We start from the raw sequence: 18,792 nt of genomic DNA on the forward strand, positions 1-18,792 counted from the left end.
CACTGAGAGACACGGGGCATTCTGAACATGTGGATTCAGCAATCCTATAGCACCCAAGCACATTAGTGTGAGCTGAAATCCCATCAAAACAGGAGTTCTGCGATTTGTAACTGCCCATGAGCACAAATCCTTCAAATGAAAGGTAGGTTAATAGAAGCGTATTTCAAACCTACAGTCCAGCTCCAGAGAGTACTAAAGGATGCTGGAAGTCTCTTGGGATAGCTCACTACAAGACCAGAACTCAGGGAACATTGGTAAATCAGGAAATCATCAGCAGAGACTATCTGGAGAGAACAAACATCCTTACTCTACTTACAGGGAAAGAACTTGCAAGCCAAGAAAGAGCAGTAGCTGATGCCAACTGATCTGCTGTAAGGAACATGCCCCACCTGTCCCAGCTAAGGAGCCCAGGTTGAAGGCACAAGATGGATAGTGGCTGTAGGAAAACACCTTCACTTTACTTGTGGAAGCTGAAGAGCTTGCATGCCTCCTTTGAAATAGAGCTAGGATATTCACAAGCCTCCGAAGCTATTTCAGTGGGGGAGACAAGAGCTGCTGCTGCAAGTTCTACAGCAGGAAAGGGAAAAGAACAAACATTCCCTGCTCTTTGGATAGGTCACTTCCCAAGCAGCCCTCTTCAGTGGCCATAGTTAACAAAGGGTCCTCAGACACACACAGCTTCCTCTGCCACAACTGCCACTGCATGTACCACAGCTCACTTCCCTTGGTGGAAATGGTATAAATGCATTCTTGAAAACAAAGATGTGCCCTTCATCTCCTAATACAGCAGCAGGTTTGAGACAACACCAAGTGGAAAAAAGGCCTCCAGATGTCAACAGAGAGGAATAAAAATTAGAATCTAAGTGCTTACAAACAGCTGTGCTAAAACCAAACTTTCCAGCTAAGCCATGCACTGCGTAAGGACAAATTCTACACTAAAACCTGACCCCAGGAACCACTTTAAAAAACAAGTTCTCTTATCTGTTGGCCAAAATTCCAGAGTTTCCCATGATTCAGTTGTCTTCACTGCAAGCACAGCCACAGAATACATCTACCAACCATTCAGACTGCAAAGACTCCATGAACATCTAAGAGTGCCAGAGACTTCGAGAGCTCTACCTCAAGACCTGGTGACCCGAGAACAAAACCTCCTCACAAGCCTATCTGTAGCAGGGCTCAGCAGGCAACAGCTTGCAGAGCAGTGCCCTGGAACAATCAGCTTCCACAAAGTCAGTCAATGAGGCTGTTTTAACAGATTTAGTGTTTTGATACCCGTAGGAAAAGAGCACAACTTCTTCAGGCTTAGTCAGGAAAAACTTCACTACCGATGAGTTTCTGAATTCAGAGAATACAATAATGTCTGATTCCCTCTGCCACAGCTCCCATCTATGGCAGACAACAGGTTAACTGGAGTGCTCAGAGGCTGTGTAGAAGCTTTTCTGGGATACATTCCCCATGATACTTGGCCCAGTCTCTTGGCTGAGAGAATGCTCTGTGCTTTATCAAGCCAATCAGCTCTGCAGCCCCTGGAGGCACAGTGCTGGCTTCCCACTGAGGGTTATCTCTATGCAAAACTCAGGAGGGCAGGTGCCTGCTGGAACAATACAGGTGCTGGCCAGGATGGTACCTGCTAAAGCACTGAACTGGCTGCAACTGGCTTCTAAGTGCTGATTTTACCCTTCTAGATATGTGGCTGTTGCTATTGCAAGCATTATCCCAAGCATTTTTAGAGCACAGACAGCCCCACTTATCACCCTGCAGCAAATCCTGCCTGTTAGTCACTAAGTATCCCTCCTGTATGGCAGCTTTAAGTTATACTGGCTCTCGTCTCAACAGAGAGAATTCAACTGAGCCCAGAGACAGGGCAACAGTTCTATTAGCCTCCAGAAAGCAACACCTCATCATGCTATGAAGATGTAGGTTCCCTGGTCTCTAACCCTAGCTAGAAAGGTGTCCCAGGCTCTCATCGTTGGATCAGTACAAGGACAAAGTGCCTACAAATGCCAAGAAATGCAGGAGTGTCGGGTTAGTGACAAAGTGAAGTGCCACAAAGTGCCTTAGAAGAGTCTCTTACAGGGAGATAATAACAATAGCTAAGAGGGAAAGAGATCTCCCTTCTCTGAGATGCTCTGCAAATGTATTAAATATTTATAATCTCAAACAGTAACTGGAATTGAACTGAACTCCTGATTTGCTGAGCTGCTCTCAAAAGCCAGCTGCTGTCAAAAACAACACAGCAGGGACATTTCCCTATGACAGAAGGAGGGAAATTAGGAACAAATGAAGCCAGAGTGGAAAAAGACGGACAACTGGGAACACCTGCAAAGAGGTGTACTTCCAGAGCTGGATTTTATAATACTGCTTCTGAGAAAAGGCATCCTCCAGAGCAGCTATTTGATAACTGCAAACTTCAATATCTCCTCTCTCAGCCCTGACAGTGACTCCCTTCTCAGACAAATAAGGCAACAGTTGCAGGAACAAGGGAGGAAGAGTTAAAATGACACATACAGGAAGACAGGGAAAAGATGCTGAAGTTTCCTGCATAGGACATAGTGGAGATAGAGGATTCTTTTTCCAACCCTTCAAAGAAAAATCCAAAAACCAAAATAGCAGAACATACAGTGTCAGGACAGTTGACGAAAGGAGATAACTGGGGCACAGGAAAAGAAAAAAACTGGATCAAAAGTGGTCAAACCAAGTGCCTGAGACCAACCAATAGCTCTGGGCCCAGGCAGCTCCTCTAATTCTCTGGCTAGCAAGGTGTTTTCCAGCTCCCCAGGCTTGATATGCATGTGAGAAGCCAAACGGCAAGTCTTGGGCCTTGAGGGGTCCAAGCGGAATGCGAGCGCGTGTGCAGGCTTGGAAGAGGGAGGTAGCCACCGACAGTGGGGCAGGGTGGGCAGGGGCATCAAATGCTCTGATAGTGTTGTCTCAGTCTTGCCTGCAGAAATTCGTGGGTCAGGTTGTGCCGAGTGATTATCCCAACAATCTTAAAAGAGGAAGAAAGAGAGGAAAAAAGTCAGTATCACAGGTGTGTCACTAACAGACACGCATGGTAGAGCTGTTGTTCTTTCTAACTCCCCAAAAGAGGGAATGTGCAAGCAGATCCTGACTGATGCCGAGTTAGAGTGGGGTCAAGTTCAAATCTTGCCAAAACAACACCCCTCCCTCTGCCAGCACTTGTCTGCAGGCAAGATACTGCTTTAAATACACCCAAACAGACAGCTTAACTGCTGCTATGATGTCTGGACACAGCACTAGTTACCCCCACATAGGAAGGGAAATCCCGTCCATGTTCGACAGCATAGAGATGTAACCAAATCCTTTGGAAAGTGAAAACTAATTGGAAATAACAGCTCTCTTATGGCTTCATAGTAGAGACATTTCAGATATCCCACATGACATGACTGCAGACAGCTCTTATCAGATACATTTTAGGAAGCTCTAAAGACCACAACAGAGAAACGGTAAAGGCTAGCTAAGCGGTGACTGCACACTAGCCATCACCAGCTGGCAGGTCACAAAACGGACCCTCTCCCCAGACTGGGGGAACAGTCAAGCCAGATGTTCCAGCTGATGAAACACCTCAGTGATTTTACACATTGAAAGAGTTTAGAACTAGGCTGCTCTCTAGCGCTGCAACAGCATCATATGCTAAACACGGAAAGAGTCAACATCTCGTGTATTCAAGCAGCACACTCTGCAGAGTAGCTATTGGCAACCCTCAAGAGGTAGAAAAGACACTGCTGTCTCATGCACAGACCAGTTCAGGCTTAAAGGAGTTTCCCACTGTTTATAGGAAGTTGCTGACACCTACTGACCGTTCCTGAGCATTGTAGATGGCAAAGACAAGTGAATCGAGAACAACCCGTTCAACAACTCCTTTGTTCTGCTGCTCCCATGAGTACGGACACAATGCAAGTTCCCTTCTAGCAGAAAAACCCCCTGCCCCAATGTGAAGGAAATTCTGCTTTTGGCCTTGAATAAAGTTGACAAAGAGGAACCCAAATGAGTGGCCTCTGATGAGCTCAAGGCCTCTCAGTAGGTACAAGACAGTAAAAGCTTCCACATGCTGCCAGCCTGAGACTGTGTGTGGAAGGCAGGAAGCATGGACACAAACATGGTAACAGAGACACAGTAATCAAGAATGCTTCAGGGTCTTAAGATCATCACATTCTGATCTCTTTAAAGCATTTTTCTTTGATGTTAAGAGATCTTAATTCTCCCAAAGGTGGAAGACATTGCATAAGCCACAGTGGCTTCCTTGCTTTGCCAAGAGAAAATGGAGACCAGGACTTACCTCTCCAACTGCATTCACAACCGGTAAATGTCTGAGTCCCATTGTCCTAAACAGGTTGAAGACTTGTGACACATGTGTATTTGGAGAGACAGCAAAGGGTGATGGGTTCATGTATGGGGTGACATCCTGAGAGAGAAAAAACAATTATGTTATTTACAAGAGGCATTTTCACTATCTCTAGGAATCACTAACAAGCAATTCCTGCAAGTCTTCCAATGCACTGATCTCTGGGCAGGGTACCAGACAGGGGGCATCTTCTATTTCTCCACAAATACCAAATTATTTCAGGAACATGAATTTTTCATGGTTTGCTTGAACACTGTAACCCAGGATCTTAAGAGCCCAATGCTGCAGAAAGCCTCTGAGCAGGATAAATGCAGGCCCAGGAAAATAAGAATGTATATTAAAAAAGCACTTTGGCTTACACAGCAACCTTCCTGTCACAAAGTCAATGACAGGCCTGCCACTGGCTGAGCTGCCAGCACATGGAGTTACAAACAGCAGCAGTTTGCCTGGCCAGAAGTATAAAATAGAAGGAAGTTAACCTAGACAGGCAACATTTCATTCTGGAAGTTAAGCACCTTTGTGAGATGTTACCTCACAGCAGGTATGAGGACTGACTTGCAGACAAAGCTGACTGAATGCATGAGAAGTACAGGATGTTGGTCACTGCACCCAGGGGTGGACTTAAATGTGCTCTCAGCCTTTTTTAAAGGCTTGAGACAGTCCTAAACATCTGTTAGGAAACACTGTCACGCTGCAGTGCATCTCTTACCACTATCATGCGAGGGTTCAGCAATGTGAGGTCCAAGTCATGGATATCTGGATAACGGGGATAATCCTCAGACATCTCTGCATGGGACAGACGAGGCTGACTTGCACTCTGCATTTAAAACAAATCCCACTGAGCTGATGTGTCACCATCCCACACAGTACATGGGCTGCAAGCAGCACAGCAAATGATTCCTCCCAGTTGCTCACCCAGATCCCCCCATGCCCACACATACATCTGCAGAGGTACTCAGAGCAGCTCATCTCAGAATGCAGCAGTGCAAGCCCAAACCTATGCAGGCACTTAGCTGATAGAGCAATGGATCTGCTCTCCAAACTCTGACAGATCTACACTCCACGCTGGAGGGCAGCAACAAATCAGCCTTGCAGATGGGCCTCAATTACAAATGCTCCTGCTGATTTCAGTGATACAGCTGACACTTCTGGTAAGACCTTGGCACGCAGGAGTTAAGAACATGCAGCGTACACTGCGAGTTGCTCTATTTGTATTTGATATCTGTCCTCCATTCTCCAGCTCTGACAGGACTGCACCTTTATGCCACAAATGGGCCTGTTTATTTCTTAAACAGTAGCTGTCCTCTTTTCCTGGGATACTTAAACAGAAATTCAAGTCTCTCTATTCTAGAGCTGCCAGGAGAATTCACATTACACATCTGCAGCTTTTAACACACAGATGCATTCCTTAAAGTGTAAAAATAGGTATACTCTTTTTTGCAGCCCATACATACTGCTCCCAGCCTTCTCAGCTGGGAGGGTAGGGATGTCTCTGCTACAACTCCTGATGAGGAAGACTCACCGACTGGCTCTCGGAGTAACAAACCCCCCTGACAAGGAGCGTGACCAGCTGTGAGCGCAAGATCAAGCCATGGAAGGTCAACGGTCTGAAGCGCTCCTCCATGGTCCACTCTTCACTGGGAGACTGGTCAGGGTACAGGTTGGGGTAGGGAGTGTATCTGTGGCAGATTTAACACTGCATGTTACAAGATGCATGAACTTAAGGAGAAACATATACCCCTGCCTCCAAAGCAACAGCTACTTCAGCTCTTTGCAACCTTCTCCTGAACATTTCTGGGACGCCTACTAGTGACAAGCAAGCCTTTTCTCCATGAAACAAAATAGCAGAGAGGGATCAAGACCCATTAGCATCAGCAGAGTGTGGTAACAGCAGCACGATGGAGTCTCACAACTCTCAAATTCAAATCTCTTGCTACTAGAGCAATTTCCAGTGCCAAAATATTCAGATTCTAATAAAAGCTGAAGCATCTGGGAAAACATCAGGGTCAGGACCCTACTCATAACAGTACAACCACTAGGTGATTAACTGATTCACTGGACTGGGCTTCTGCTTGGACGTAACTGCAACATAAGCCTGGTGACACAGCCCAGTTACAGGAAAGTGGTATCAACATTACAGCACCAGGTCATTAACTCCTCTCTTGGGAAAAGTGAGCTTTGTAGAGCTCTCAGTTCTCTACAGACAAGAGGCCATGGATTTCTACAGACAAGACATTTCCCCAGGAAATGTTTTCAGATAGGTGTTTGAAAGGAATTTAAGTTAACAGGTTGGACACTACCATCAAGTCATTAAGACTCAGTCACAAGTGTGAGCCCCAGCACTGGCTGATGAGACCTGACAAGTCCCTTCTCCTAAAACCTAAAATCATAGAATGGTTTGGTTTGGAAGCGACCTTCAAAGCTTCCCCAGTCCAACCCACCTGCAGTGAGCAGGGAAATCTTCATCTAGATCAGGTTGCCCAGAACCACATAAAGCCTGGCCTGGAATATCTCCAGGGATGGTGCATCCACCACCTCTCTGGGCAAGTTGTGCCAGGCTTTTACCACCCTCACTGTAAAGATTTATTTCCTCAAATCCAGCCTAAATGTCCTTGTTTTAGTTTAAAACCATCATCCTTTGTCCTACCACAACAGGCCCTGCTAAGAAGTCTTTTCCCATGGATACTAACATTGTTTCCTTTGATATATGAAATGACAGGGACTGCAAGAAGCATCTCAACATATAGAAACACCCTGTTCCCATACGCCTGTGCCTACCAGGATCTCACCTTCTCTCTAGCATCTGCTGCAGCAGATCCTCCTTTTCTGGTGGCTCCTCCGTCGCTATGTGCTCATCGCACATATTACGCAGCTCACTCGAGGGGTAGGACTTCATGGACTGGCTGCGCTTGCGCTGCTCTCCGGCTCGGGTGAGGATGCTGGATTTCTGCATGCAGCAAACAATTTGCAGATATAAAGCAGGTTAACAATTATCCAAGAGCAACTATGAACTATCTGTTCATAGCTGTATGACAACAGGTAAGGTGCTCCCTAGTGCTGCCGCAGTACTTGTGAGAATAGCCAGCAGGACTGTACTCTCCTTGGACACAAGGTGAAGTTTAAGAACTCAGGCACCCTTTTTTGCTAGGGCATGAGCATGCCATAAGCATGTTTATTATTCATTCTGACCTTAAACTTTTAAGTTTCCCAAGGGACTAAAGCATCTGTCCCGCTATCCCTTCTACAAAGGGAAGAAGCATTTAGGCACCTACTAATGATCTCAGTGGTGGATTCGGTACTTCAGTAACAAATCGAAACGTTTTCTATGTCTATCCTAAACAGGTAAGTCTTAACTTTTGCCTCTAGGAGTGCAGCTCACTTCTGCCTTTACCATGACATGGACAATGGAATGAAACCGAGCCCTTGAAAATTTTGTATTGCAGTAGGTGCTTATCTGTGACCTGAATTCTGCACTGACAAAGGCACAGATAACAAAAGAAAGGGCCTTCCACCTGTAAAACAAAGCTCTTCACCTTCAACTCATCAAAAACTTCTTTTTACCTTGAATTTGATGTTATTACTTATCAGTTGATTTCCCTTCATGAACTCCCTCTCGTTGCCCCGGTTCTCAGTCACTACAGGGAAGGCATGATGGACAGTTGTGCGCAGGATGCTGACAAGGGACTGGATCCTGGTGTGTGGGTAGACATAGGTCAAGTTGGGTTCCATGATGTCACTGGCTCGTAGTCTGCAGGGAAAGAAATTCAAGATTGTTGCATGCATCATGTCAGTGACAAAAGGCTGGTAATGGACAAACAAGGAAACAAACTAGTCCCAAAAGGAGATCCTAAAGGATTCTGCTGCAGTACAGTTCTGCCAGCTCCTTGTACCTATGTGCTCATCTTTACTGTGTTACTAGCAGTGCTGGCACAACTGACCTGACTTTTAACAGTGCATCAGTGATGCACTATTGGCAAGGAAAAAGGTTCCAACTTATGGCATAGAAAGTGTTTAAACACTACTGGAAAACAACAACAGTTGGGAAGAAGATGGAATTCTGCAAGAAGGAAAGTCCAGTGGGACACTTTCAGATATCATGCTGAACCTCATGGATCTACTCCTTAGATCTCCACCCATCCACTCCTCCTCAGAAATGGCTCCAGAACCTCTTTCCTGCCACAGGCCCAATGCACAACTCCCAACTCCTCTCCCAGCTGCTCCTCTCAGAGCAGCCAGGTTTGTTGGAGATGAAGCACCACCCCCCTGCATTACAGCATTCCTTTGAGTAAGAACCCTACCACAAACTCCAACCCACTGCCAAGAGGAGCAGCCTTACTTATCCATTTCCACCTCGGTTTCCCACTCCAGCAGAGGCACTCCTCGCAAGTTCACATGGATGTCATAAATGCCTTTGTTGAAAAAGTCTCCTGTCCATTTGGCTACCTGCAGAGCAAACACAAGGTCTACTGAGTTGTTGCTCCAAGAACAACTCCTTGACTTATCGTAGCCCTTGAAGGAACAGAGACTCGGGCACAGTGCATGTTCAAGCAACCTGCAAGAAGCCAGAGCTAAGACTCTACACTCACCATGAGGGTGATCATTATGGGGAGCCCATAGGTGATCTCATTGGTGGATTCAATTAGGATGACAGTCAGGCTGATAGTCATGCGGACCACTCCTCCCAGGAATGCTGCTGCCCCAATCAGTGCAAAAGTTCCCGAGTAGATGTGATCCAGGCCAATGTAGCTAGAGCAAAACACAGAGCCTGAAGATTAGAACACCCTGAGATCTCAGTGTGTGCCTGCAGCACATCTCTCTTCTCTCAAACACACACACACAATGCACCTTTTGAGGAGGTTGGCGACCAGGCGTCCGAAGGCAGCCCCACAAAGCAGTGATGGCACAAAAAGACCACTGGGCACAGAGATCCCATATGTCCAACAGGAGAGTGAGAAATAGAGAAGGAAGAACAAGGACAGTGTGACTGGGCTGAAAGTACCTGCAACACAAGAAGAATCATGACTAAAGGGGCACAGGTCTGCCAGACAGAGACAGTAGTATTGCACCATCCACCCCTCAGCTCACAGCAGGCTCATCTCACAACAGCTACTTCATCTCCCAATCCAAACACACATGAAGAAAATGAGTAAGTGAAAAAGAGAGGAAAAGCAAGGCTTTCTTCCCATGGAGAAGGCTTTCACCTGTTGTGCTAGCAGTCCACTAAAGCCATGAAGGCCTGAAGTGCTCTGAGCCTAGTGGTTCTTATGAATCTTGTTTCAAGCAAGATGAAGCTCTGAAGCCTAAGCATGGGATGGGACACTGTTTCTTAGCTACTCACCATCCTGGTGGAAGAGCTGCAAGATAGCTGACTCCTGAGGGTTAAAGAAGAGTGTGGCCATGTCATTGTAGGTTTCATTTGGGCAGAAAAAAGTTTTAATGCTTGAATTCACATCCTCTGACATACCCTAATGCAGGACACAAAAGACCAGGAACAGTTAGAATCCACTCTCTTCTATATTAGCCTTTGGGCAGAATGGAAGTAACTCTGCTGTATAGGGATGTCAGCCCATGCTTTGGAAAGCTCAGACTGAACACCAATAACAGAGATGGGGCCTGAAGAATCAGTGGGATCCCCAAATCACAGCCTGAGCTGCTTTCCCAAAGTCCAAAAGCACAAAGGGTAGGTTTCATGACTACCCTAAGGTCCTGCAACTGTCCATGGGCTTTCACTGAAGTTCTGTTACGTATTGCATGCTGCCAAAAGCTCATTATGTACCTGTGCTTGTCTGGAGGGTGAACAAGATGATAGCAACGTATAATCTTCACATAAGATACCTTACCTGCAGGTTCAGAGTGTCATTGCCACTGTGACCAGTGGAAGACATCTGCCGGCATTCCCCCAGAACCATGGAGGCTACGAAGACCACGACTGTGGTAGTCAATGACACCAGCAGGCTCTCCAAGACTCTGCAAATACACAATAGAAACCATACACTTGAAGACACACTCAGCCTTGTAACCAAGTCCCAGCCCTGCATATGACTTTGGTAAAGCTGCAAGAAGCAGCAGTTACCTCAACTGAACATCAGAAGCAGGGGACTCTGCAAGTCAAGCTGAATCGTGACTTGGTTGCCAGGGATATTGTTAGCTCCCTTTTTTAGTTGCCTGCCCCAAAAAGGAGCTATTTCTGCCCAGAGAACACACAGCAGTCACATATTAAAAAGCCATGGGGAAGAGTTCAGTCATGAGGCTGTTCACATGGAAACAATGGTCTGTAGATCCTTACAGGGTAAAAGGCTAAGACAGGACTGGACAGGTTGATGCATCATCTCACAATCACTTTTCTAACTGCTGACATACACTTCTGGGGTTTGTTGGGGTTTTCTTTTCAAACCTGGACTTCTTATTTAAGAATTGAGCAAAACCAGCTATTTTCCACAATGACACAGCAACTCCTTCTAAATAGCACAGATATTAGCTCAGATGTAGATTAAACAATTAATGGCATCATCTCTTCCTTCCACATCTGTCTGGTCAAGACATAAAAAGATACTGCATAGAGAAAAAGCTCTGTCTTGTTCAGCTATAGCCTTTATAATAAAGACCTCCCTTCACAGCCTTGTAAGGGGAGTTGCAGCTCTCTCCGTACCACCAGAGTAATTACAAAAACGCACAGGGACTGTAACATCTGGTTTCTGATGTTCACTTTTAAGTTCTATGGAGTTTGGTGACTTCAAAAGAATAGGTCTGGGATTTTCTCCCACCGCACTCACTGGGTCTTCTAGATTCTGAACATAGGTCAGATTCCTGCAACAACTCAAGAGAGCACAAATACCTGACCAGCTTTGGCTTGGGATGCACATTCCGCATGCGGTACTTGGCAAGTCTCTTGTTCAGGCAGTTGAAGGTGGCACCAAGAAGGCCTCCTACAATCCCCATCAGAATGAAGAAGCCCAAGTCCACAGCTGTCCACAGGTGGCATTTCTTATCAGACTCAGAGCACTACGTGCAGAAAAGGATTAAAAAAGCATTAGTTTTTGCTGCAATTTCCAACTGCTTCTGTCTCCACAACAGGAGATTTAGCAGCTATGACCACAGGGGAACAATTCTGTTGTAGGTTATCAATCTACCACAGCTAAATATCAACTGCCCATCAATGACATAGAAGCATGTATCAAAAAAAAAAAACGAAACCCAAAAAACAGAAACACTGAACCGACAAAAGTCTGGAGGGGTATACGAAATAAAAAGCACTAAGTCTTACCTTAAACTCCCCAAAGTTCAGCAGCCCAGGGAGCTGGAAAGACCCCCAACTTCCAAACTGAATCCCAGAGCGGAAAAAATTCAGGGTGAAGGTGGCAGCCATGGAACAGAAAAGCTGAGGTAGTATAAAAAAGAAGTAAAGATTCCCAGAATTAAGACTGGCACAGTCAGCTCTTCCTTGAGACTTACACCTGGGGAAGGGAACCTCAGAGCCTTCTTAGGCTTTAGGAAAATAATACACTGAGGTTTAACACCCATCCCCTAGTGCAAAAGGGAGCAGGGCTAGAATGGATGGACTACTATAACCATATGATTTGGTTTCCTGCACAAGGAGTTAGGAATTTCACCTAGTAATTCTTGCAGCAAAAGCTCTCTTTAGTCAAATATGTTAATTTGCAGTTGCTAATCAATTACAAGCATCAATTAACACATCATGTCTGGAGTTGGAATTGAGCTCTTCAGTGGCTCTGAGTGTTGCTATCTTGGCAAATCCCCTGGCTTCTTTTACCCCTGCTGAGAAAGAGTAGACTAACTGAATCCCAGCAACAAGATGTTAGGTGTAATGCCAAAAGCATCCTGAAATCCAACACATTTTTTAATATACTGTCAACTTTCTAACAGCAGGCAAGAGAAAATCTGCAACTTGAAGGCATGGGGAATTGCTGCAATACAGTTCCCCAATGCAGAGAAAAACAGAAAGAAATCCAGCACCTGCCTACTCTGTCTGCTCCCAAAGGATGGGACAGCCAAGAGCCCAGGCACAACAGCCCTTTCTCCCAGGTACACTGTATGTGCTGCCCACAGAGTTGTCCCATTGCTCCAAACTCATCTAGTATCATAGTACCAGACTCATCTCTGCTAGTAGTACTCATCTGTAGTAATTCTGGAGCACTGATAGAGCAGGCGATCTTTCTCCTGCCATGACAGCTCAGGGGCAAGACAGGATAATCTGAACACTCTCACAGAGAAGACCTCCCCCAAATGTCTAGCTCAAGGAAAAGACACACAGAAAGAGAGTCACTACTCACCACTTTCCATGTAAGTCCCTGGTTCCAGAAAGAAGAACCTTCTTCCAAGCTGAAAAGAGTGCCCCCAATTGGTGCTCCAAAGGCAGCAGCAACCCCTGCAGCAGCTCCCGCAGATACAAAATCCCTTTTATCCCTGAAACAAAGAGGGAAATGGTCCCAGTTTAGCATAGTAGAGCTCTGGAGGTGCTTAGGTTCTGCAAAGTAAGAGACCATTCCCATTTATGGATATATCCCAGGGTTACAGGAGTGACAGCTGGGAGAAGTGCTGGCCATGGCAGCAAGATTTATTCAGCAAGTTGCTACAGCATCATGCTTTCTCTACAGCACCAACAAAGAGCAAAACTCTGGCACTACACATATACCCATATATAAGGAACCATTCCAAACTATGAAATTCCAGTATCACTTGAAAGAATGACAGAGGGAAGGGCAATATTTTGTTCAGTCAGGTAAATGAGCCTTCTCCATAGTATATCTTGGCCACAACAGGTGAGTAACTGAGCCTGTTCCCAACAGTGAAGCCATTTAACCATTCAGGTTAAAGGCTTTAAGTGGGTAGAGGTTTGCTGTGTAGTAGACAAGAACGTCAGTGAACATGGAGACAGAGCAGAGCAGCATGGAAGAGTCAAGTCCTGGTGTTGTCTTGCTGCAGAATGAAACTGCAGGGCACTAGACAGATTGAAACTACTACTGACTGATTCATCCCTTCTCCCAAGGAAGTCTGCTCACTCATCCTCCTGTCCCCTCCTCCACATCCTGGATACAGTACCTGTCACTGCGGAAATAAGGGAAGTTAAACTGGATCTTCCTCAAAGAGATGCTCTGGAACTACAAACAAAGAAAAGATTTAGAAACAGAGAGGATGGAAACTTAATCCTCACAGTACTCTTACAAAGCCAGTGACCCAGGCCAGCACTAACCTGTGGCAAACCCGCACCCACAACAGCACCACTGTGAATCATTGGACCCTCCTTCCCGACAAAAAGACCTGGAAAAACAGGACTAATGAGGCAATGTGTTCCCCCTGGCCCTGCTGCCGCCCTCCCTTGCTGACTGCCAAGAGAGACCAGCTCACCACCTCCATGCCCCTGTGCTCCTCAGTCTCCCCTCAAGGTGCAAAAAAGTGCTGACCCCTGGCCCCTCAGCCCCCCCAGATGTTTGTGAAGATATGCACAGACTTTATGCTCCAAGTGGGTGGAATCATTCCAAGCCAGCTGGTGCAAGGCCTCTGAACTCTCAAAGTTATTACGCCCTGCTGCCCACAACTAACCTCCTTCAGGCTGCTCCAGACCATGTGTTCTGGAGAATTCTCATGTCTCCCTCAAAGACTGAACCACAAAGAGTCACTTCTGACTAGCCCACCCAGAACAGTCCCCCTGATAGTCCTGATCCTTCTATTTTCTACTCTATATATATGCATTCAGGGCTCATGACTCTACTCCAGCCCATTAAAATCATTTTACTGGAAAGGTGGGAGAAGCCTTTTGTGCCCTATGTACAGCAAGGACATACTTTTTCCCCTTCAGTGATTCCCAACAAGACTGATACACCACAGCCCTTCATACCTCCTGCCACGCTGAAGAGCACTCCCATAGCTTTGCACACCACTGTCCGGAGACGCACAACCCCTGGAACCTTTACCCCATTGAGGTAGCACTTGATTTCAGGAATTCCTGATCCAGCTGCTACAGGCTGTAGAAAAAAAACACTGATGTTGTGTTGCATTGATTTCATAGCTGATCAACAATGTGTCATCAGAGAGCACAGCAAAGGACCGAGAGATCCTGCTTAGCTATGTCAGTCAGCACTGAGAAGCTAGTTTGGTGTCTTGGGGCAGACAGTGCTTCCAGCAAGAAGAATACTTCATACCCAGGACCTATGTGAGAGGAAAGGGAGGCTGTGTAAGTAGCAGCAGTGTACCTAAGACTTACTTGGATCAGAACCAGAAGGCTGGCAAGAAAAACGAAGGTCAGGTTGAACCCCAGCAGCTCCAGCAAGGACAATGCAAGACAGCCTTTCTCAGTGCATTCTTCCACCGCTGCAGGGATGGTCATGGAAAACAACAACATTCCCCCCAGCAACAAGCAATCATTGAGTACTGTCTGGGGATCCCACTGGCACCAGGAGCCAAACCCGCTAAACCAGCCAGGGCCTCTGACACAACTCACCAGGAAGCCAGGCTTCATTTTCAGAGCTTACCTAAAGTACAAGGAAGGGAAACCACTCATTCTTTCAGGGATTAGCCTTTGCCTGTGTACACAATAGTGGAAACATTCTTGGTTTCAAGGGCTGAATTACAGAGCCAAGTTAAAAACTTGACTAGTCATCAATGTGACTGATGGCAGAAGTCTGAGAGTCAGCTTTTCTGAGCAGAACAGCAACAGAAAGGAAAAGGTCACTTGAGCCTAGCAGGAACCCACACACTGGGTAAAAGATACAGCTTTGTACCACCTGGAACTTGAGCTGGGTAAAGAGCCGTACAAAGAAATCCACGAAAAGACCCACCTATGGAAAAGAAGACACATTTGTCATCAGAAACTACTACATACAAGTAACAAAGACCACCCTCTAGTAAGTCCTACCAGAAGTATGCACACATAGGAGGACAAAGAATGAAGAAGGCAAAAGAAGTGTTGTTCAGAGTAGAGTAACTTTGGAAGCTCAGATTTGCTGCCTCCCTCATTCTCACACCAGGACAGATCCCTCCTAGAGTTATTCCCGAAGGAATGCATTTCAGAGTGCTAATCTGGCAGCATTTTTAACACCCACAACATATTCCAGGGTACAGAAGAAAGCTGGCGTTTAACTGAGGCATACGCTCAGCAGATCTAATGTTTAAACACTCTAAAAAGTACATGCAGTGTCACTAGTGCTGACAAACATACTAACCATACTGTCCAACTGCAAATTAGCATCTTTTTATTAGGTGCTCACTTTGGACAGGTTTTCTTGTATGCAAGATAAAAGGATTTGCCAAAATACTTTACAAAGAAAGCACAGCAAGTTCTAAAACAAACAAACCAAAAAGGCTTCCTGGATAATAATCTAGCAACAACGTGCTGTAATTCCCAAAAGACAACTCTAGCTACTAAGCTCTCCAGTTCATAAAAGATTGTTTTCTTCTCTTGACTCCTCAGCCATTGACTTCTAAATTATGCCTGCTTAGTCTCCTGAATTTTCCTCATTCCCCAAACACCACGACCCTTACCAGTCCTGTGCAGACTCCAATAGCAAAAACCATCACCCACTTCACTGCTTCGTATCTCTGGGCTTTCTGTTTAGGAAGAGAATAAAAAAAAAACCATGAGCCAAATCAAAGCAATATAGAAATGGGGATCAGAGAAAGGCATTTTGGAGTTCCACAGCTTAATTCCTGCTAGAGTGATAAATCAACAGAAGATGGTAACAACAGAAAACTGAAGATAGGGAACTAAAAGTACCGAACATCTTGCTCACTTTAAACCTGAGGATCAGAACAGATGCTGGGAGCTACCATCTCCATACATATTTTTATTCATTTTATAAACCAAGAGAGCACATAGAATTACTTTCATAAAGAAGAAAAACATCCACAAAATTTCCTTCAGTGGAACATATTTAGAATCACAGAATGGTTTGGGTTGGAATGGACCTTAAAGCTCATCCAGTTCCAACCCCCTGCCATAGGAAGGGACACCTTCCACTATTCCAGGTTGCTCCAAGCCCCATCCAACCAGCCCTTGAACATTGCCAGGGATGGGTCAGTCACAACTTCCCTGGGTAATTTCTAGTTTTAGCTCTCAAGGAAATGAAAGAGAAAGAACAAAGTCCTACCTTGTTATCCATGGTCTCCAAAACTTCCAAGTATGGGTCATTGATACAACGATCGTAATCCAAGCTCTGAAAGAATGCCAAAAGGTCAATTTAAGAGAAAATGCTACAACAGATTGTGCAAAAAAATATGGATAGAAGATCTTGTTAGACATTGCAGAAGTCATTACTACCCCCACAGTAGGTTGTGCAGACAACAGGAGGAGAAAAAACTCCTGGAAACAACATCAATTAAATATTTCCAGCAGAACAAGACCCCAAGAACCACAAAGTGGAAGAACAGACCAATTTCACTGCCCCAGCTGAGAGAGACAGGGAACCAAACAGGAACATGACTTATTAAAACAACTTTAAACTAAAGAAATCACATTGTACAGATTTAGACTTTACTTATTTAAGTGCCTCCAATCTGATAGTGCAGGGGATAAACATTACATCTTTATATTTAACCTCTCACTACAACACAAATACTACACAGGATTTTCTCTCCAGCTGAGAGTTTAAAGCAAGATAGAGCTGCCCAGTCATATTCACAAGCTACCACTAGCTTCAATCTACATCAACTTCACCCTTTCAAGCCAAGCAGTAAAAGGCTGAGCTGCTGACACCCATGTGAACAGCAACTGCTCTAAATAGCTCAGGGCCACTACAGAATCATAGAATAGTTTGGGTTGGAAAGGACCTTAAGATCATCCAGTTCCAACCCCCTGCCACGGGCAGGGACACCTCACACTAAACCATGGCACCCAAGGCTCTGTCCATCCTGGCCTTGAACACTGCCAGGGATGGAGCATTCACAACTTCCCTGGACAACCCATTCCAGTGCCTCACCACCCTTACAGTAAAGAAGTTCCTCCTTATATCCAATCTAAACTTCCCCTGTTTCAGTTTGAACCCGTTACCCCTTGTCCTGTCACTACAGACATGCAAAAAGCAAAAATCTCCTGTAAGAAGCAGGATCTGCTGTGAGCCAGCATAACAGAGCCTGCATAAGGCAACAGTGACCAAGCAGCAACAGATGCTTCCTACAGCCATGAGGAAACAAGACCAACAGAGCCTGTAAATCCCACATTTAAGAAGCAGAACAACGCAGCAGGCTCTGAAAATGGATTTCCTCAACGAGAGGCTGACTTGAGCCATGGACACTCAAACTCCACCCCCAGAGCTTTGACCCAGAAACATGTAAGGAGCAGTTCTTTGCAAACACAGCAACTCTTGGTATTTCTGCTGATGCCAATGCAATCTACCTGGTGATGCACTTTGAGTACCCGCCTCGCTACAAACTCCAACTGACCACAACCTGTCTGCGGTTCTTTACACATGCGTTTTGCCTGCTGTTATCAGTTTAACTCCCACCTCATAGTCCTTGCGTGGAAGGATCTCATCCTCCTCTTCACGAGTTTCCCCTAGGATTGTCTGCAAAACAAACACGGGAAAGGAAAATCATGAGGAAAACAAAAGCATGCACAGACACTCATACCACTGGTACAAAACCAGAATTAAGGAAGACCTATACCATTATGGCTTATAAAGTCACGAGGATGGGCTACCAGACCATCACCTACGTATAGGGTCTCACCTTAAAGCCTGCCCCTCAGCAAGTACACACCACATCACGTCCATACAGGAGGTCCCCACAGCACATTAAGGCAGAGCAGTACTAAAACCCATCCCAGCTTCCCTTACAGGGAAGCACAGGCCCAGAAACTTGCATACACAGCGTTCTCCTGTGCCGGGCAGCTGGAGAGAGCCCCACCAGAGCCCCTTCCCTGAGGGCTGCAAGGGGCTGACACCAGGCCCTGCCACAGCAAACGCTGACTGCGGTACTGGGACAGCGCGGGCTGAGGCACTGGGAGAAGCGGCTGAGGTACCGGGCCCAATATGAGGCAGAAGAGCGGGAACGGGCTGAGGGGCCGGGTTGAGCGTCGGCTGAGGCACCAGGCCGTGAGGCACTGAGGCTCTGGGCCAAGCACGGGCTGAGGTACCGGACCCTGAGGCGTCGGCACCAGGGATGAGGCACCGGACCCCGAGGGGTTGGGCCAAGCACGGGCTGAGGTACCGCGCCCTGAGGCACCGGCACCCGGGCCGGAGGCACCGTAGCTACGCCCCCCCCCTCCCCAGCCGCCCGCTCTCAGGCACTCCGTGGGGCCGGACCGAGGCTCGGTGTGGGGGTGCCGCGGGGCCGTACCAGCTCCTCGGGGGTGCGGCTCTCCCGCTCGCCGCAGCAGCGCGGGCAGCAGCAGCAGCACAACCCGGACCCGCATCCCGCCATCTTCCTTCGCCACCGCCCCTTCCCGGCTCCACCCGCCGCACCGCGTAACTCCG

At 46.5% G+C, this 18,792-nt stretch overlaps 1 protein-coding gene across 2 annotated transcripts in view; it reads right to left on the minus strand.

The window, feature by feature from the left end:
- Window positions 1-18,791, minus strand: part of CLCN6 (chloride voltage-gated channel 6) — a 58,245-nt gene extending 39,454 nt beyond the window's left edge. Inside the window, exons 1-23 of one of the 2 annotated variants that reach the window (XM_057430812.1) lie at window positions 18,656-18,791; window positions 17,824-17,883; window positions 16,471-16,536; window positions 15,866-15,931; window positions 15,096-15,162; window positions 14,589-14,695; window positions 14,223-14,349; window positions 13,578-13,645; window positions 13,427-13,485; window positions 12,658-12,790; window positions 11,631-11,744; window positions 11,202-11,368; window positions 10,207-10,333; window positions 9,705-9,831; window positions 9,212-9,365; window positions 8,953-9,112; window positions 8,703-8,809; window positions 7,928-8,114; window positions 7,156-7,313; window positions 5,889-6,045; window positions 5,076-5,183; window positions 4,301-4,426; window positions 2,585-2,989 (exon numbers count right to left, since the gene is read on the minus strand). In XM_057430812.1, the coding sequence (XP_057286795.1) occupies window positions 2,909-2,989; window positions 4,301-4,426; window positions 5,076-5,183; window positions 5,889-6,045; window positions 7,156-7,313; window positions 7,928-8,114; window positions 8,703-8,809; window positions 8,953-9,112; window positions 9,212-9,365; window positions 9,705-9,831; window positions 10,207-10,333; window positions 11,202-11,368; window positions 11,631-11,744; window positions 12,658-12,790; window positions 13,427-13,485; window positions 13,578-13,645; window positions 14,223-14,349; window positions 14,589-14,695; window positions 15,096-15,162; window positions 15,866-15,931; window positions 16,471-16,536; window positions 17,824-17,883; window positions 18,656-18,739 (2,610 nt within the window). In that variant the 5' untranslated portion in view covers window positions 18,740-18,791 and the 3' untranslated portion in view covers window positions 2,585-2,908. Of the gene's footprint in view, window positions 1-2,584; window positions 2,990-4,300; window positions 4,427-5,075; window positions 5,184-5,888; window positions 6,046-7,155; window positions 7,314-7,927; window positions 8,115-8,702; window positions 8,810-8,952; window positions 9,113-9,211; window positions 9,366-9,704; window positions 9,832-10,206; window positions 10,334-11,201; window positions 11,369-11,630; window positions 11,745-12,657; window positions 12,791-13,426; window positions 13,486-13,577; window positions 13,646-14,222; window positions 14,350-14,588; window positions 14,696-15,095; window positions 15,163-15,865; window positions 15,932-16,470; window positions 16,537-17,823; window positions 17,884-18,655 lie in introns of those variants that run through there. The other variant, XM_057430811.1, reaches the window with a different exon arrangement.
- Window position 18,792: the final 1 nt, after the last annotated feature.

Source organism: Pezoporus wallicus, unplaced genomic scaffold (assembly GCF_028554395.1).
Source record: "Pezoporus wallicus isolate ANWC-B61680 ecotype Strahan unplaced genomic scaffold, APGP_CSIRO_Pwel_v1 contig_11693, whole genome shotgun sequence".
NCBI lineage: Eukaryota > Metazoa > Chordata > Aves > Psittaciformes > Psittacidae > Pezoporus > Pezoporus wallicus.